This window comes from Rhinoderma darwinii, chromosome 4, assembly GCF_050947455.1.
Source record: "Rhinoderma darwinii isolate aRhiDar2 chromosome 4, aRhiDar2.hap1, whole genome shotgun sequence".
NCBI lineage: Eukaryota > Metazoa > Chordata > Amphibia > Anura > Rhinodermatidae > Rhinoderma > Rhinoderma darwinii.
Genome location: NC_134690.1, coordinates 107384928 through 107406049, shown reverse-complemented (window position 1 = coordinate 107406049; position 21122 = coordinate 107384928). Strand labels below are relative to the sequence as shown.

Here is a 21122-nt window from a genome sequence, read left to right as displayed (position 1 = left end):
GAATTGTTGCTTGAGACTAAATCCGCTGATAAAATCGCTTGGGAAAACTGCAGCATTTCCGCGACTGATTTACCTGTGTTTTTTTTTACATTCTTCTGCAAATTTTCTGTTGCAGAAAATCTTCAGCGAATCCAGTGTGTGGGAACATAAAGTGTTTTTACACGGACAGATTTTCTGGCCAGCAACGATATAGCACAACGATCAGCGCTCGTTTACATGGCGCAATGGTCGGAATACATGGGGAAGAGCGATCGTTAATACGATCATTCTTCCTCATACATTTTTCATCCTGTCAGCAGCACATCCCTTGTTTACACAGAGAGATGTGCTTCTGACAAGCGACCAGTATTTGGCTCAATCAAAGATGTGATCGGCCGATGAAGCAGCGTTTGCCCGTTCATCTGCTGATCACTCCCTGTTTAATTAGGGCCAGGAGCGAGCGTTTATATGAGTGCTCGTTCGCTCGATTATTGGCCCATGTGAAATGGCCTTTAGTCTTTAGTTTCTTTTCTTCATCATCTCAAGTTTTTTTTTATCAAAATGAAAAGTCCCTTTCAAAATCTTCATATGCCATCTGACGATTGCTCAAAGTACATCAAGTCCTGAAAAATATACAAAATATTATAAATTGGTGCTGCTTTTAATATAAAGCAATGTACCTGCGCCCCCCTCAAACTCTGGCTCAATATCACTTCAAACAATATATTGAGGAATTGTAATTCAAAATGGATACAAACTTTTTTCAAACAATTTATGCTAATCTAATAGTTTACCTGATATAGATCAAATTTGTAATTTACTTACTGCTAAAATGTAGTGGTTTTATCCATGTAAGTTCTGTGTGAAGTTACTACCACTAGGTGTCTCCTGACCTGTAATCTGCTGCCCACCCTGTTGTTAAGCAAAATCCATCTATAGTTACAGCGAAGAGGAGACGGATTGCAGAAAGTGTGGGGGGGGGGGTTTACTGCCTGCCAATAGATGTCTTTGGAGAGGGGAGGGGGTAGCAGGAGGAGGGGGCAGAGAAAGAGAGAGAGAGAAGACACAGACACACTGTTAATACAAGTATGAAGAAGAGAGGGGGAGCAGGAAGATGGAACAGAAAGAGATACATACACACTGCCAACACAAGTCTACGGAGAGGGGAGGAATGAGCAGGAGCAGAGTGAAAAAGACACAGACAGATGCCGCTGCAGCTTCCTGTTAAGTTACATGTCACTCCTGTACTGGATTTACAGCGACACTGCTCACTACTGCTGTATAATGTCCTCCATGCTGCTGCAGCTCATTTATATTTATATATATGGTGGGCTCACACAATTGGATCAAAATATGCCCTTAGAACCTCCCTATTGTAAGTAGATTTATCAGTAATCCATATTTATTTATATTTAGCGATTTAGGTGGCATTAGTGTTTGCAGTGTGCTGTCGCCATTTTCTTGTGTGCTGTAAAAAAATTGCAATCACAGGCGTTTTTGCACCTATATACACGTTTTGTTTCATTTTGTTGGAATGTGCTGTTCAAATTTTTGCGTTTACGTGATTCATATATGGGGGGTTAGTGACTGTCTCCATTTTTGACCGTGCACTCCTCCCATTCTACCCTGGGTGATTTTAATTAGTTTAATGCTTGTTCCTACCATCCCCAAGTATATGTAGGCTTAGTCCAAGTTCTGGGTGTATGTATGTGCAACGTAGGTTCCCACATTATAGGGGTCGCCTTGTCGTGGCAGGTGGGCTCACACAATTTGATCAAATGGCGAAATTTTGGAAAAAAGATGCTCCTTGGAACGGGTGCTCAGACGTGAGTGATTTCACTGATTCCACGTAATCGTTGGTGTATAACACAGATTTTATTTCAGATGCAGATAAAAAAATAATAAAGGGCTGTGCTGCAACACGTTTCGATCTCGCACCGAGATCTTCGTCAGGCATGACAATTTGATCAAAATGTGCGCTGAGAACCTCCCTATTGTAAGTATATTTAGCAGTAATGCATATTTATTTATATTTAGTGGCTTAGGTGGCATTAGTGTTTGCAGTGTGCTGTCGCCATTTTCTTGTGTGCTGTATAAGTTTGCACTCACAGGCGTTCTTGCACCTGTATACACGTTTTGTTTCATTTTGTTGGAATGTGCTGTTCAAATTTTTGTGTTGTTTATGTGATTTGTATATGCGGGTTTAGTGACTGCCTCCATTTTTGATCTTGCACTCCTCCCTTTCTGCCCTGGATGATTTTAATTAGTTTAATGCTGGTTCCTACTGTTACGATGGGTGCGTGGATCCACTGGGCCGTACTGCCATAGCGAGATACCAGCTGGCCAACAGGATACCAAGTCAAAGTCTATAGTTCGGATAACGGTAACTGTGGTAACTTCAGACAGTAGCGATGGTAGGCTCGGATGAGATCTTGGCAGCAGGCAGACACCAGGCACGGTGTAACACGGAAGGTATAGTATACGGCACAACACGACTCCAACTCTTTACGGCACAGGAACAAGGTAGCACGGGATACAGGTAGCAGGAATGGGAACACTGGGAACTGGAAATTACTAAGGGACAATTTGTAAAGACTAACACGGGTAACACAACAATGCTCAGGCAATGAAGGAAGGGAAAGGTCCCTACTTATAGTCCAGGGTGATCATGGGCTTATATGGTATATTATTCAGGTGCGCGCGCTGGCCTACGGGACACAGCAGAGTGAAGCGGAAGTGAGCGCTGGCGTCTCCTGAGGAGAAGATGCGGGCCAGCGCCCACTGATCCATGGCTGTGGCCGTCAGGGGGTGTGTAATCCCGATAGTCTGCGGCCATGGGCGTCACAGTATCCCCCCACTTACAGCCCCTCCTCTTGGGGCCAGAGCAGGAGAGAAACTTCCTCAGGAGGGTAGGAGCATTGAGGTTCTCCTCTGGCTCCCAGGACCTATCCTCTGGACCAAACCCCCTCCAATCCACCAAATAAAAAGGTCTTCTTCCTACTCTCTTGGTGTGCAGGATCTCCTTAACCTCGAATGTATCCGATGAACCGCTGGGGGCAACTGCAGAACTAGGAATCTTGGTGTAGAGGTTCAGGATCATAGGCTTCAGGAGGGAGACATGGAAGTAGTTGGCGATCTTGAGGGTAGGAGGCAGCCGAAGCTTGTAGGAGACATGGTTGATCTGTTGCAAGATCTCGAAGGGTCCGAGGAACCAGGGAGCAACCTCATAAGACGGCACCCTCAGACGGATAATTCTAGAGGACAGCCAGACCTTGGTACCTGGAAGAAACTGGGGAGGTTCTCTTCTCCTTGTTCCTGCCTTTCGTTTCATGCGGTCGACGGCCAGCAGAATGGAGGATCGGGTTTGATGCCAGATCTGCAAGAGGGCCCTAAAAGCAGAATCAGCTGCGGGCACCTCAGACGTAATGGACACCGGGAGAGGAATTTGTGGGTGTTGGCCGTAGACTATGAAGAACGGTGTGGTTCTTCTGGACTCGCTTGTATGGTTATTATACGAGAACTCGGCCCAATGAAGAAGCTGCACCGAGTTATCATGCTGCCTGGAGATGAAGTGTTGTAGGTAGTTCTTAATGATCTTATTGATCTTCTCGACTTGGCCATTGGACTGGGGATTGTAGGCTGAGGAAAAGTCCAACTTTACATTGGGGAGTTTACAGGGGGCTCTCCAGAACCTTGAGGTGAATTGAACCCCCCGATCAGACACGATATGCCGAGGTAAGCCGTGCAGCTGGAAGATGTGTTGGATGAAGAGGTTGGCCAGTCGAGAAGCAGAAGGTAAACCAGTCAGCAGAACGAAATGAGCCATCTTCAAAAATCGGTCCACCACCACCCAGACCATACTACATCCAGCAGAGGGAGGCGGGTCCGTAACAAAGTCCATTTCTATATGCTACCAGGGAGCATCGGGAACAGGCAGTGGCTGGAGCAGGCCAGCAGGTTTGGAGTGAGCAACCTTATTAACCACGCACACCGTGCAGGACGAAACAAAGTCCATGATGTCTTTGGGCACTGTGGGCCACCAGAAATGACAGGCAATCAGTTATCGGGTCTTACGGGTACCCGCGTGACCTGCCAGTATGGAGCTGTGTCCCTAGTGGAGGATTCTCACTCTGTCTGCCAGGCGCACAAAAGTCCTCCCTGGAGGGATGTCTCCAACATGCAGAGGGTTGACAGAGATAATGCAGGATGGATCAATAATATTTTGTGGAGACTTCATGGTGTCCTCTGTCTCAAACGACCTAGACAAGGCATCGGCCCTCACAACATTCTCGTTGGCCGGGCGGTAGTGGAGCTCAAACTGGAATCGGGCAAAGAACAGCGACCACCTGGCTTAATGGGGGTTCAGCCGTTGGGCCGTCTGGAGAAAGGTGAGGTTCTTGTGGTCAGTAAAAATCAGGATGGGATGAGCTGTGCCCTCTAGTATATGTCTGCATTTCTCCAGAGCCAACTTGATGGCCAATAACTCCCAAACCCCAATCGAGTAGTTGCGCTATGCGGAAGAGAAAAGTACCACTGCCTTGTCTTTGGGACCTCTCTGGAACAGAAGTATTCCAGCACCAACCGAGGAGGTGTCCACCTCCAACGAAAACTGTCGAGATACATCAAGATGATGTAGGGTAGAGGCTGACGTGAAGGCACTCTTTAGGCTATTAAATGCGGATTCAGCCTCTGGACTCCACACCTTGGCGTTCATGCCTTTTTTGGTGAGGGTAGAGATGGGAATTGTCAGTGAGGAGAAGCTTGGGATGAACTGCCGATAGAAATTGGCGAATCCCAAGAAATGCTGTATGGACCTTAAGCCTTGAGGACGTGGCCATTCCAGAATCCATTCCGGATCCATCTTTAGACCTTGGTCCGAGATTATGTATCCCAGGAAGGGTAGAGAATTAGTCTCAAACATGCACTTCTACAGCTTGGCATACAGGTGATTATCCCTCAATCGCAGCAGAACATGACGGACATGTCTCTGATGAGTCAACGGGTCTGGAGAAAAAATTAAGGTGTCATCGAGATAGACCACAACACAGACGAGGTCACGGAAGATGTCATTGATGAATCCTTGGAAGACCGCGGGAGCGTTACACAGGCCAAAGGGCATCACCAGATATTCATAGTGCCCGTCTCGGATGTTAAATGCCATCTTCCATTCATCACCCCGGCGAATCCAGATTAGGTTGTAAGCCCCACGCAGGTCTAGTTTAGAAAAAATCTTGGCTCCTCGTATGCGGTCAAAATGTTCTGAAATCAATGTCAACAGATGTCTATTTTTGAACGTGATCTGGTTGAGACCCCGGTAGTTGATGCAGGGTCGAAGAGATCCATCCTTCTTTTAGACGAAAAAGAACCCGGCCCTGACCCAGGAGGAGGACTTCCGTATGAAACCCCTCTCCAAATTCTCCTTAATATAGGCCGACATAGACTGAGTCCCTTTTTATTTTCCCATCAATACAGCAATGTGAGGGCTTGTTTTTTGTGGTGTGATCTGTTTTTGTTGATACTATTTTGGGCTACATTCAATTATTTTTTTCACTTTTTATTCCATTTTTTGTGAGCGAAGGTGAAGAAAAAACTGCACTTCTGTTTATTTGTTTACAGCATTCACCCTGCGGGTTAAATAGTTAAAAAGTGTTACATTACTTTAGGGGAGAAATGGTAAAAGGAATGTTTTTTGAACATTTTAATATTTTTATTTTTTTTTGCATGTTGCTAAAAACATTATTTAACTCTTTCTTTTTATAAATGTCTCAAAGGAGATTTGAACCAGCAATCGCCAGTACAATACACTTCAATGCTTGTGTATTGCAATGTATTGTGCTATTTACCAGCTCCTATAAAGCTCTGTCCATGTTTACTCACATTATAATTCTCATAATTCCCAACAACAGGCACACACTTAACTAGTTAGAAGCCAATTAACCTACCAGTATGAATGTGAATGGAAGGAGGAAAACAGAACCCTTGATGGTAACCCCTGCAAACGTTAGGAAAATATACAAGGTTCAAAACATAGCAATCTGTCTGGATTTGAACCAGCAGCTTCAGCACTGCAAGGGAACAACGCTAAGCACTGTGGATAAAGTAATGCATTTCCACCCCCTAGACTTTCCCTCCCTCTAAGTCAGCTCGGATACTGTAAGAATGACTGAAAGCATGATCAGGAGGCTTAATTAAATACAGATATCCATGGGAGCTCGGCTAATTATCCATATCCGCAATGCATAACAAACGCATTTACTGTACTTACTATAAGAAAGCAGGTGCCAATCAAAGCGGCTTTCAGCTTCACGTCAAGGTCTGCTGGAAATTCGACGCCAAAGTTATCAGCATTAGTGAACACATCATTAACAAATCCAGACCAGTATTTGGAAATCTTCCCAATGATTGACTTTTCATTTAATGTCTTCACCTACAGAATATAAAATAGAAAGTGGAAGATATTGTCACAAGACATCATTTTTTTCAGTCACACCAAGGGTATTCAGTAAAGATATGAGTGTTCTACATTTGTAGCGCCACTACTTATTTCCATTATGATTATCAGTGCACCAAATAAACACAGTACAATATATGTAGACAACACATAAAGTGTTAAGTAGTGCTACCCTATGCATAAAAATAAAAACTCAGGAAATAGAAGTCCTTTTGTCCTCTTCTATCAAGTGCTATTTAGATTTGGGTGAGAATCAGTATAGCCATTATTACAGCTTCCCCAGGGATCAGTGATGTGTAACGATCGCACCCGGGCCGCATAGAATGGAAGCCTGCAGGGGGCCCAAAGGTAAAGGGGATCCACAGGCAGCACACTCTAGACCCCCTCAGGCTGTCACATCAGGCCCCAGCACGCAATGTCTAGACGTTGTTTGCGACGCATCACACAACGTCCAGGAGTGGTAAATTATTTTTTTTTTTGTATGATCTGGGGGGTTCCAATCAGGGGAAGTGCATGGGGCTTATCAGAGGGCCCGGCTCTATCTAGTTACACCCCTGTTAGTGATGTCACCCCTCTCCTGGCAAATATGTAGAGTTATTTAGTGATACGTCGTATCATCTACAAAGCTAAGCAGATTTCCCATTCAGGTGGGTGGAAAATCAAGGTGTCAGATAATGACCATATAGGATCGGTAGTGACAGCGATATTGGTGTTTCAAAAACTCAAGCAACTGAAAATAATTTTTAATAGATTGACAAAAAAAAGGAGAAATAAAGTGCTTATATTTACTGGTAATTTCTGTAATTCACTTGCAGATGTTCTTTAACCGGTTGAGGACACGGCGCTCCTAACTTTTTCATTTTTTGTCCGACGTAGCTATATGAGACTTTATTTTTTGCGGGACGAGTTGTACTTATAGGTACCATTTTTTGGTACATTTACACTATCGTTTAATTTCTATAAATTTTTATTCTTGCAAAAACGTAGAAAAAAAGCAGTTCCGCTGTCGTTTTCTTTATTTATTTTTTTACACCATGCACCAATCATCATAAATAACATTATACATTTAGTGTACAGGTTTTTACGGATGTGGCAATACCAAATATGCATGTATTATTTCATGTTTTGGGACTTATATTTTGAAAAGTTTATTTTTTGTAAAGAATGTGTATTTTTGTGTATTTTTTTTATTTAACAAAACTTTATATATATATATATATATATATATATATATATATATATATATATATATATATGCCAGTACATTAGCCTGTGTACTGATTGTACACAGGCAGTTGTTAGGGCATACCTAAGTATGCCCTAACAACAGGAAATATGGTCAGACAGCCCTAGGGTCCTTCAATGGATCCTGAGCTGTCTGCCCATACCAGGTATAGCCATTGATCACGTCACAGGGATTTCCTGTGACGCTATCAAGGGGGAAACCCCCTTCTCACTTTAGCTTTGAATGCCGCGATCAGCGTTGATCGCGCCATTCAAGGGATTAATGGCAGAGAGAAGAGGTTTCTCTTCTCTCCGCCGATAGAGCGGGGCTGCGGCTGTGTATTACAGCCGCTGTCCTGCTCATCGTGGCACGCGGACACTGGAGAATAGTCATCCTAATGCACCAAGTACCCGCCGCTCAGGACGGGTATTCTCGTCCTTTGTCGGCAAGCAGTTAAAGGTTATGTAAACCTTTGAACACTTTTTTTAGATGAAACAATGTATCATGGTGTTTAATGCAACTTTTTAATTGTTTTTTTTATTATTTATTTTTTTCTTTTTGAGCTACAGCTTCTATGTATCCTGGATACATTGCTTTATTAAAAAAGAAAAGAAAAGTGTTCAGAGGTTTACATAGCCTTCAAGGCTGTGTTTACATCTGCGTTGCAGGTTCCAATGTTCTGCTCCATCAGAGGAGTAGAACCAGGAAAATACTGGAAGCGCTGGGTCTGTCGCATTGGTTCCGTCAGTTTTCGCCATGGTTTCTGTCATTGTGAGCCATGAATGGAAATCATTAACTTAGGGCTTGTTCACATCAATGCTGTCTTCCGTTTGGCTTTCCGTTCATCTGTTCCTCTGACGTAACAGATAAACGGAAATCCTAAACGGAAAGCATCACTTCCGTTTGCATCGCGATTGATCTCAATGGTATTTTTTTTGTTTCAGTTGGTTTCAGTTTGCCTCCATTCCGCTAGGTTTCCATATTTTCACGGAAGCAATAGTGCTGCCGACTGTGCAGTTATTTCTGTAAAGAAAAACAAACTGAAATTTAGCGGAACTGAGGCAAACTGGAACAAAAAAGTACCATTGGAATCAATGGTGATGCAAACGGAAGCGATGCTATCCGTTTATTTTTCTGTTCATCTGTGCCTCTGACGGAACAGATGAATGGAAATCCTAAACTGAAGCCAGCGCTGATGTGAACAGGCCCTTAGTCTCTTCCATTGTAATGTAATGGACTATTATAAGTAGCAGTGGCGCCTCCTACCTGCAGAGCTCCAGTGCAGCGGGGTGCATAATCTGATAGGAGAAATTGTAATCTGTGTACAAATATGATGGTGATATATAAGCAACAAGATAAATAAGTCTGCCCACATAAAGATACCCACATGAAGATGTTGTCAGCAAAAGAATATAATAACCGTATGTTTGATAGTGTAAATGTCCTTGGCATGTGCATAAAGCTGTGCGAGCCGTACACCACGCAAGCCTTTGAATATTGTAGTCAGCTGTAGGTTTGTTCTTTAACAACTAAGTTTCAGGTCAGAGATGTTCTTTATTCTTACATTCCTCTTCAGTCAAAATGCCGTTGTGATTTTCTCCTCGTGCGCCACACACCGTACAATAAAGCGTTCACTCTTATTTTTTGTGGCAGGATACCAAAACCTTCATAAAGGTAACGGATTACTGGCAGCACCGAGCTCATCACATCGTAATCTCTGAGAAAGGGAATATTTAATGTGTTTTTTTAGTAATATCTTCAAAGCACAAAGCAGACGTCTTTGCCTCGTAGGCTGCTTTTAGTCTTTTAGATTTTCTTCACTACACCTGCAACGCATGCTGGCTTCGGTGCCAACAAAAGGAACTTCAGAAACAAAGACTCATGTGATAATTAGATGCAAAACCACGAGCTGGCGAATATTCGTAGGGCTCAAAAAAAAAAAAATCCTGTCTGTCAATGGCAAATGTAAAGGAATTATTAGATCTGTAGCTGGATGTAAAATGTAACACGATGCTAATGATCAGGAATGTGTTTATTTTCCGTAGCTGTTGTGCTGTTATATAGCACTAGACTGTGCTCAGTGCCATTGTGACATGTAATGCGATAAAGAGTTAATTATCACAAAATATTTCTGCGCTCCACTAAATTTAATGAGCATTGAGCCTAAAGTGCAAAGCTCCGGTATGTAAATGAGTCTGATCATTATCAAAAATGTAGATATATAGTAGATTTTACTCATCAGCAAGAAGAAACGTTATCATCACAGTTTTGTCATAGCAGATACAACAAGCTGGAAAATGACTAGTACAGGGTCTGGGAATACAGGCCAGAGATCAGGTCTAGACTACAGATCAAGCCCAGAACTAAAAGTTGGTTTGACTTGTGACTTTTCCTTCAGTCCTATAACACAGTGAGTTGGTGTGATAGATCCTCATGAACTTGTTAACTTTCCATTCATTTTTCTTAGGGTATGTGCACACACACTAATTACGTCCGTAAGTGACGGACGTATTTCGGCCGCAAGTCCCGGACCGAACACAGTGCAGGCAGCCGGGCTCCTAGCATCATAGTTATGTACGACGCTAGGAGTCCCTGCCTCTCTGCAGCACAACTGTCCCGTACTGTAATCATGTTTTCAGTACGGGACAGTAGTTCCACGGAGAGGCAGGGACTCCTAGCATCGTACATAAGTATGATGCTATGAGCCCGGCTCCCTGCACTGTGTTCGGTCCGGTACTTGCGGCCGAAATACGTCCGTCAATTACGGACGTAATTAGTGTGTGTGCACATACCCTTAAAGTAAATGTACACTTTTTAACACCATGTCCTTTTAAGGTTTAACCCCTTAAGGACACAACCAATTTTGGCCTTGAGGACAGAACAATTTTTTTACATTTCCCTCTTTGCATCCCGACGCTCATAACTCTTCTATTTTTTGTACGACGTAGTTGTATGAGATTTTGTTTTTTGCGGGACGAGTTGTACTTTATGTAGGTAACATTTTTTGGTACGAATACATTATTGTTTAATTACTACAAATTTTTATTTTGGCGAAAATGCAGAAAAAAAGCAGTTCCGCAGCAGTTTTAATTTTTTTTTTTTACACCATACACCGATCATCATAAATAATGTTATACATTTGTTGTACAGGTTGTTACGGTCGTGGCGATACCAAATATGTCTATATTATTTCATGTTTTGGGACATATTTTAAAAAGTTTATTTATTATAACAAAATGTTTTTCTGTGTATATTTTGTAACTTTTTATTTATTTATTTATCCTAAAAAATGTTTACATTCATTTAACTTTTTTTTTTAATCCCATAAAGGGAATTATCATTTTGATTTTGTAACTGTAATGTACTGGCATAGATCTATATGCTAATACATTAGCATGTTACTGATTGTACACAGTCATTTGTTAGGGCATACCTCAGTAACAACAGGAATAGGGATGAGCGAACAGGGACAACCGAACCCGGTTTCGGTCTGAACTTCCGGAAAAGTTAGGTTCGCAGCGAATCCGAACTTCACCGGGTTCGGCCGAACCCGTTTTGACCGTTTTGACCGAACCCGGCTACATTTTGGCGCCTGCCACATGTTACATCTAAAATGGAGGATTTCACAAGATCACCTGACATCAGGCTACCCCATAATGCCTTGCAAACGGCTCTCCCAGCCAATCGGGAGGCAGCATAGGGGCGGGCTCAAGCCTGCAATAAAAGTCTATGCACGGAGCACAGCGGCCATTTTACAGACAGGAGCTGTAGGGATAGCATCTCTGTGCAGTAAGGGAAAGCTTTAGGCTAAAGCCCCACGTAGCGGAATTGCACTTGAATTCCGCTGCGGACACTCCGCAGCGTTAATCCGCAGCGGAGCCGTTTCTCCATTGACTTCCACTTCTATTTAGCAGTGTTCGTTTAGACGATGCGTAAAATTCCGCTGCGGAGCATAGGCTGCGGAGCGGAATTTGGTGTCCGCAGCATGCTCTGTCTGTTGCGGACCAGTGGCGGACTGGTTGCGGACTCATGGCGGAATTTCTCCATTGACTTCAATGGAGATTCTAAATTCCGCAATGAAGTCCGTAGATGTCATGCACATGTTATGTGTGGTGTGGATGCGTCTTGCTTTTTGGACATGACATTTCTTCATTCTGGCTGGACCTATGTATTTCTAGGTCTACAGCCAGACTGAGGAAGTCAATAGGGCTCCCGTAATTACGGGAGCGTTGCTAGGAGACGTCAGTAAATAGTCACTGTCCAGGGTGCTGAAAGAGTTAAGCGATCGGCAGTAACTGTTTCAGCACCCTGGACAGTGACTACCGATCCCAATATACAGCAACCTGTAAAAAAAAAAGAAGTTCATACTTACCGAGAACTCCCTGCTTCTGTCTCCAGTCCGGCTTCCCAGGATGACGTTTCAGTCTAAGTGACGGCTGCAGCCAATCACAGGCTGCAGCGGTCACATGGACTGCCGCGTCATCCAGGGAGGTCGGGCTGGATGCCGAAAGAGGGACGCGTCACCAAGACAACGGCCGGTAAGTATGAAATCCGTCTACTTTCACTAGGGAAAGTGCTGTCCCTTCTCTCTATCCTGCACTGATAGAGAGAAGGGAAGCACTTTTCCCGCAGTCCGCAGCAGCTAGTCCGCATCAATTTACTGCACATTTTGGGAAGATCCGCCGCAGAATCTGCAACGCAGATTCTGTGCGGCATTGATGCGGACAGTTGCGGAGGAAATCCGCCACGTGGGGGCATGCCCTTAGGAATCTAAAAGGCAGGAATCCAGAAATCGAAGGGGCTCATCCACTACTCACTACTCAGCCAGTGTGTGAATACGCTTTTATAAGGGGCTCATCCCCGTTGCATCCAACTTGCAATACAGGCAGGCTTTGTAGTACTACAACGCCCAGCATTCCCTGAGTCAGTGCACAGTGGCTGATAGAAATTCTCATTCATTGCCATTTGGCAAGCCAGTGTCAGTGTGAATACGGTTTTAGAAGGGGCTCATCCCCGGCCATTAACATAACGAAATAACAATCCAACTTGCAATACAGGCAGCCTAGTAGTACTACAAGGCCCAGCATTCCCTGAGTGCACCGCGGCTTGGCTAATAGAAATTCTCATTCATTGCCATTTGCCAAGCCAGTGTCAGTGTGTGAATACGCTTTTAGAAGGGGCTCATCCCCGTTGCATCCAACTTGCAATACAGGCAGGCTTTGTAGTACTACAACGCCCAGCATTCCCTGAGTGCACTGCAGCGTGGCTGATAGAAATTCTCATTCATTGCCATTTGCCAAGCCAGTGTCAGTGTGTGAATACGCTTTTAGAAGGGGCTCATCCCCGGCCGTTAACATAACAAACAAATAACAATACAACTTGCAATACAGGCAGCCTTTGTAGTAGTGGTAGTAGTAGTACTACAAGGCCCAGCATTCCCTGAGTGCACTGCGGCGTGGCTGATAGAAATTCTCATTCATTGCCATTTGCCAAGCCAGTGTCAGTGTGTGAATACGCTTTTAGAAGGGGCTCATCCCCGGCCGTTAACATAACAAACAAATAACAATACAACTTGCAATACAGGCAGCCTTTGTAGTAGTAGTAGTACTATAAGGCCCAGCATTCCCTGAGTGCACTGCGGAGTGGCTGATAGAAATTCTCATTCATTACCATTTGCCAAGCCAGTGTCAGTGTGTGAATACGCTTTTAGAAGGGGCTTATCCCCGGCCGTTAACATAACAAACAAATAACAATATAACTTGCAATACAGGCAGCCTTTGTAGTAGTGGTAGTAGTAGTACTACAAGGCCCAGCATTCCCTGAGTGCACTGCGGCGTGGCTGATAGAAATTCTCATTCATTGCCATTTGCCAAGCCAGTGTCAGTGTGTGAATACGCTTTTAGAAGGGGCTCATCCCCCAGGTTTTGATTCAACTTGCTGCACTCCAGCAGTGAAATGTCTGGGAAAAAAAAGGTTGTGAAAGGACGGGGTAGAGGAAAAAACACCCATGCCATCTCCTCTTCCAGTCCAAATGTTGGATCTGTTGGTGCCAGACCTAGTACCAGCATTTGTGGCACAAGACATGTGCCCAGTTCCACTAGTAGCAGCTGCCATGTGCCTGCTGGTAGTAGTATCAGCAAGCCAGACTTGTCCATCTCCTCCGTTGGGTGGGTTACTTTAGACAATACGGCCATTGTGGACTGGTTGGCTGGCTCGCGGTCATCTCAGCAGGAAGACTCTGACGATCTGGCTTCAAGCCAGGTTTCGTTGGATTCCAGATCCTCTACAGTTCCTTGGCACAGTGACAGTAGTAATATAGGTATTTCTAGCGTTTCCATTCCATCATCTATGTCTTCGCTCCCCCTTCCTAGCGGGAAGCCATCTTTCCTGAGAGTCCTAAGAGACATCTCCTCGGGTGCGAAGGAAGATACTGAACAACATAGTGATGATGATGATGATTTGTTTTCTGCGAGTCAGCCAACGGAGTGTGTTGTGGCGGTGGTGGAGGTGGAAGCGGTGTCCGAGACGCATAGCTGCGGTAGTGGGGGTGTTGGTGGTGGTAGCCGTGGTGGCAGACGCAGTAATGAGGGGGGGCAAGGAGCCCGCCATGATGTCACATCACATTCACAACACAGTGACAGAAGTGGCGGGGATGATGAGGAAGGCTATGATGATGATGTTGTTTTAGACAGGACGTGGGAACCAGGTGACGAGGTGATGACGGCGTCAGAGGAGGAGGGTAGTAGTGGCGGCACTGGCCGTGATAAACAGCCAAGCCGAGGTAGGGGCAGAAGTCAATCTGAAAAACGTTGCAGCTGTAGGGTCAGCTCAGGAGCCGGTGACGGCGACACTGATCCTGGTGTAGGCTCCCGAAAAAAGCCTGCCAGACAAGGGGCAAGCTCGGGTGGTGGTGGTGGACGTGGTACTACCTCTTTACGGCACTCTGCCGTGTGGGAATTTTTATGTACCTTCCCGGAGGACGAAAACATGACACAGTGCCGTATCTGCAAGCAGAAAGTAAGGCGTGGGCAGGGCAGCAATGCAGGAACTACCGCTCTACGTAAACACATGGAGCGGCATCACAAGGCCATGTGGGACAATCGACATGCCCCACCATCATCATGTACATCTAATGTAGACCCCTCTGCAGCTGCTGCTGCTGCTCCGCGTCCCTGTCATCTAAGTAGTAGCCAGGCCTTATCCACCATGTCGTTGTCATCATCATCATCACTGTCATCTAGTGCTCCTCCTACGTCCCGTCAGTTATCCATTACGGAATCGTCCAATAAGCAACAATATATACCCAGTCATCCACTTGTCGTGCGGCTTAATTCACACCTGGCTAAGTTGTTGGTGGTGCAGTCGCTGCCGTACCACCTGGTCGACTCCGCCGGCTTCAAGCAATTGATGACGTGCGCTCAGCCTAGGTGGCGAATACCTAGCCGACATTACTTCTCCAAAACAGCTGTCCCTGCCTTGCACAAGCATGTGGAGGAAAAGGTGTGCCAGTCCTTGCAATTATCCGTGTGCAGCAGGGTACATGCCACCGTCGACACGTGGAGCAGCAACTATGGGCAGGGACAGTACATGTCTTTCACGGCCCACTGGGTCAATATTTTGCAGTCCGATGCACCACCACAGCAATGCCAGGCATTACCACCTCCACGCTTGTATCTTTCTGGTTCAACTCCGGACACCAGGCGCCTACCATCCTCCTCCTCCTACTCCTCCTCCTTGCCTTCCTCCTTGAAGGTCTTCCCGGTCCCGACAGGACACAGCGTATCTTCCACTCCTCCTCCCTCCTCCTTTCATAGGTGCAAGGTGAAGCGCCACAACGCTGTCTTACACCTGCTGAGCCTGGGCGAGAAAAGCCACACAGGGCAGGAGCTGCTGCTGTGCATCAAGGAGGAAATCGCACGCTGGCTGTCTCCTCTGAAACTCACACTGGGCAATGTTGTCTCTGATAACGGCAAGAACGTTGTGGCTGCACTGCGTCTAGGTCACCTGACACACGCTCCTTGCATGGCACATGTGATCAATCTGGTCATAACACGCTTCTTAAAGTCATATGTTGGTTTGAATGGTGTGCTGGCCATGTCCAGGAGGGTTTGCGTTCGCTTTAGACGTTCGTATGCATTTAAGCACGCCCTCCTGGACTTGCAGCGTCAAAACAATCTCCCAGAACACAGCCTGATTTGCAACGTTCCAACACGCTGGAATTCCACCCTGCACATGTTGGACCGTCTGTACGAACAGCGGAAAGCCGTGAATAATTTCCTGATGCAGCAGACGGGCAGCGTTTGGAGCCAGTGTAATTTCGAGCTCAGGCACTGGTTAGAGACGCATGTCGCGTTTTGAGGCCCTTTGAAGAGGCCACACGATTTGTGAGCCGTGACGCTAGCGGAATGAACGATGTTATGCCGCTGATATTCATTATGGAGCAAATGCTCACAGAGATGATTCAGCAAAGAATGGAGGAAGGATCACATCTGGCTATGGATGTTGAGGAGGAGGATGAGGATGAGGAAACAGTACCTGAAGAGGAGCTGGATTTGGAGCTGGAATCACAGGAAGGGATAGGGGACGAGGCAGCCGCGCAACATGACAGTGATGGTGGTGATGACGAGTCTGACGACGACCTTGATGATGGACAACCATGGCAGTATGGGGCGGAGATGGAACCAACCGGGCCCTCTGAAACGCTGGCCAGGATGGCGAGCTGTATGCTTCGTTACTTGCGCGCTGCCTGTCGTATTGTTAGCATGAAGCAAAGAGATGAGTACTGGATAGCCACACTTTTAGACCCTCGGTATAAAGCCAGAATGGGGGAGTTTTTTGCGCCTTCCGAGAGGGAGGCAAAATTGGCTAATTATCGAGAGAAGCTATGCAGCCAGCTTGTCACGGCTTTCAAACGGCAAACACCTGCTGCAAGCATGTCTGACCGGGGGGCCACTCTCCGCTCCCCACTGTCTCATCGTTCCACCGCCTCTGGCAGAGCAGCAGCAGCAGCCAATTCAGTTTGGAAAATATGATGACAACATTTTTACATCCAATACCCCGACCTGACACACATTGTAGTCACCAAAGGGATGTTCACCATCACCAGGTGCAGCACCTAAACAACCAGGTTCACTCGTACCTGGACTGTGTCCTTTCTCCGTCAGAAATGCTGATCCCAGACCCCATGGACTTCTGGGTCAGCAGATTGGATCATTGGCAAGAACTGGCCCAGTTTGCCATGGGTGTACTGTCTTGTCCACCCTCCAGTTTAGCGTCAGAGAGGGTATTCAGCGCGGCAGGGGGCTTCGTCACCCCTAAGCGAACAAGATTGTCCGCCAACAGCTTGGAAAATCTCACGTTTCTGAAAATGAATCAAGCGTGTATCGGTGAGGATTTTAAAACCCCTGTGCCTGATGCCACTGATTAGATCTGACATTGCTGCTGCTACTGCCGCTACCGCCTGTTACTGCCGCCTGTTACTGCCGCCTGCTACTACGGGATTATGTCCTGTCCACTCTTTTTTTAATGTGCCGCTGTTGGTGCTGCTACTACTTCTACTACCAATCCACCCCCAGTGCCGTCTGCTACAAGCAGGCCTGCCCCACCACAGGGCTTTGTCCTGTGACTGTTGTCCAGTCTCTTTTTTTAATGTGCTGCTGCTACTACTACTACCACCCTTGCTGTCTGTGTTGGCTACCTCTACTACCACCAATACACCTCCACTGCCGTCTGCTACAAGCAGGCCTGCCCCACCACAGGTCTTTGTCCTGTGACTGTCATCCAGTCTCTTTTTTTAATGTGCTGCTGCTACTACCAGTCTACCACCCTTGCTATCTGTGTTGGCTACCTCTACTACCACCAATACACCTCCACTGCCGCCCGTCTGCTACAAGCAGGCTTGCCCCACCACAGGGCTTTGTCCTGTGACTGTCCAGTGTCTTTTAATGTGCTGCTACTACTCACCCTTGCCAATAAAAAGGGTCAATTTTTGGAGGGCTTGCACTCAAAAGCCATTGCTTGTTGCTTTTACATCCATGTATGGAAGAACCCCGGCAGGCATCTGCCAAAAAAAAGGGTCAAAAGGGCTTTTGTTGGCGTAACTTTGACACTAAGGGCTTTTAAACAGTGTTATACACGATTTTTAGGGGCTTTCTTGTATTACAGGTTCGGTCAGAACTAGTTCGGTCCGAATCGAACTTTTTCACGAAATTCGGCGAACCTGCCGAACCGAACTTTTCATAAGTTCGCTCATCTCTAAACCAGAAATATGTTCAGATAGCCCCGGGGTCCTTCCAGGGGCATAACTAAGAAAGACTGGGCCCCATAGCAAACTTTTGACTGGCCCCCCCCTCTGCTGGGTATCACACAACCCCCCCCATTGTAGATAGTGCCTCCCTATAGATTCCACCACACAGTGCCCCCCTATAGATAGCACCATACATAGCCCCCTGTAAATAACGCCATACAGCCCCCCTGTAGATAGCGCCATACAAACCCCATCTGTAGATAACGCCATACAGCCCCCCTGTAGATAGCGCCATACAGACCCCCTCTGTAGATAACGCCATACAGACCCCCTCTGTAGATAACACCATATAGCCCGCCTCCCAAAAAAAAAACGGCCTATAGTGTGTCCTACAAAAGACATGTATCCCCTCTCCACAGGATATCCACAGGATAGGGGATACATGTGTGATCGCTGGCAGCGATAAGGAGAACGGGGGACCGAAAGTCCCCCGAAGTTCTCCATTACGAACGCTGGTCACGCATGCATTCATTTCTATGGAGCTGCTGACACAGACCCCGGAAGTCCGAGGTTTGTCATGGAGAACTTAGAGGGGACTTTCGGTCCCCCGTTCTCCTCATTGCTGGGCATCCCAGCGATCCCACATGTATCCCCTATCCTGTGGATAGGGGATGCATGTCTTTTGTAGGAACAACCCCTTCAGTGGCGTCGCGCTGTAGCAGCCATAGCGGCTGCTAGCGGAGCCTGCGGCCATGGGATGGGGCCGTGCCGGCGGGTGGCACGGGCCCCCTCATGCTGCAGGCCCCATAGAATTCGCTACGGCTGCTATAGCGGTAGTTACGCCACTGCATATAGGTTTGTACGACGTAAAACTACAGCTCCCAGCATGGCCTGAACAGTGGTAAGGATATGCTGGGAGATGCGGTTTCACAAAAAAAATCATACCACCATCATCTCGCTGCAGATCATACAGTGACTACAATACGGATTAGAGGCAGAATAAACATTTACATTAAGTGACTCACCGGTGACGTCTCAGTTTCTAGTTCTTTTCTTCTCCCTCCGGTTCAGACATCTATGATGGATTTCTCCCAGCCATGACCCATTTCTGCAGTTTTCCATTTAGATGTCTTCAGCTTCTCACTTTTAAAACATTTCTGCACCTATAAACAAAGTTAAAATTCTCAACACATCTAAATATAACTGTCACACACACACACACACACACACACGCCGTGCCCCCTGTAGATAGTGACCTACCATAGCTTCCCCTATAGATAGTGCTCCACGTATAGCCCACCTCTGTAGATAGTGTCTCACATATAGCTCCCCCTGTAGACTGTGCACTACATATAGACCCCCCTGTAGATAGTGGCCCACATCCCCACATACAGACCTCCCCTGTAGCTAGTGCCCCACATATAGACCCCCCCTGTATATAGTGCCCCACATATAGACCCCCCTGTATATGATGGCCCACATATAGAGCCCCCTGTATATAGTGGCCCACACCCCCACATATAGACCCCCCTGTAGCTACTGCCCCACATATAGACCCCCCTGTAGCTACTGCCCCACATATAGACCCCCCCTGTATATAATGGCCCACATATAGAGCCCCCTGTATATAGTGGCCCACACCCCCACATATAGACCCCCCTGTAGCTACTGCCCCACATATAGACCCCCCTGTAGCTACTGCCCCACATATAGAGCCCCCTATATATAATAGCCCACATAAAGACGACCCCCCCCTGTAGATAGACCCCCCCACTATAGATAATGCCATTCACATTCTTATGAGGAAAAAAATAAATAAACTTGACATACTCTCATGATCCCATTCCCACGCTGTTCACTGGCGATGCAGTCATGCTCTCTTCTGAGCATGTCTGCAGGAGCTGAACGAGCGTCCTCCAATGACGCTGATTGGCGGGGCAGAATGACTTGCCCCGCCAATCAGCACCTTCCAAGCATGGAAGCGGCGCGATGATGCCAATCAGTGTCATTGTAAGGCACTGGATGGTCAGGCACGGAACATGCCCGGCCATTCAGTGCTAATACATGTATTTGGCTGCCGCTAGCACTGGGGCCCCCTCCGGTGCTAGCGACACCTACAGGCATGAGAGGGCCTGTGTAAGGCTCGGTGGCGCGGGCCCCACAGTAGCGGCGCTACCGCTGTAGCAGCCATAACGGCTGCTAGCGGCGCCACCGGGCATTTGGGTGGGCCTGGCGGCACGGGCCCCCTCAAGTCCCGGGCCCCGTAGCAGCCGCTACGGCTGCTACTGCGGTAGTTACGCCACTGGGTCCTTCAATGGACCCTGGGCTGTCTGGCCATACAAGTTGTGGGCTTTGATCGCGTCACAGTTATCCTCTGCAACGCGATCAAGTGCAGTCCCCTCTCCTTGAACGCCGCGATCAGCTTTCATCGTGGAATTCAAAGGGTTAACGGCGGAGACAGGATGTTTCTCTAGTCTATCAATCGCGTGCACAGATGGTTGTCACACAGGACGAGAATGTTCGTCCTAATGCGCCAAGTACTCGCTGCTCAGGACGAGCATTCTCGTCCTGTGTCGGCAACCAGTTAATGTTCGGTGCAGTGTACATTTTTGATACATCTATATAGTGGTCAGTGGTTCTCTGATGCAAAAAATAGAGAATACTCCCTTGGCGCCAGGGGCGTAGCTAAAGGCCCATGGGCCCCGATGCAAAAATCTTTCTTAGGGCCCCCCGCCAACTTCTTCTCATGGACGACAGCCCGCAGCATTCAGCTGCATCGCTGGGTCTCCTAAGTGACCCACCAATGCAGCATTAGCAGCCAGGGACGTCACTAAGGTTTTAAAACATCAAGGTCAATAGCCCCAATATATATGCCCCCCCAAAAAAATGTGTGTGCGTCTATGTATATATATATATATATATATATATATACATACACACACACTAGTACAGTGGCGTAGCTATAGGGGTCGCAGCGGTCACAATTGCGGTCGAATAAACATTGCGGCCTATATTTCCAATTATAAAGTTGAGGTTGTCATTTATTTGTATGTTTATATGTTGGGGTTTGTGTTACCATGTGTATTTGAACTGCATGTAAATGATTAAGTCTATCAACATGACTTTATTTAGGCCTTCATCACACAGTGCAGATTTTAATGCAGATTGTGCATTTAATTTTAAGCCAAAACCAGGAACGGTACCTACAGGGCCGCCATCAG

The 21122-nt window shown here is 46.6% G+C and overlaps 1 protein-coding gene across 1 annotated transcript in view; it reads right to left on the bottom strand.

The window, feature by feature from the left end:
• Positions 1-493: 493 nt before the first annotated feature.
• Positions 494-21122, bottom strand: part of PLSCR5 (phospholipid scramblase family member 5) — a 74130-nt gene continuing 53501 nt past the window's right edge. The window contains exons 6-7 of the mRNA XM_075863643.1: positions 6245-6406; positions 494-602 (exon numbers count right to left, since the gene is read on the bottom strand). Of these exons, the coding sequence (XP_075719758.1) occupies positions 564-602; positions 6245-6406 (201 nt within the window). The 3' untranslated portion in view covers positions 494-563. The remainder of the gene's footprint in view (positions 603-6244; positions 6407-21122) is intronic.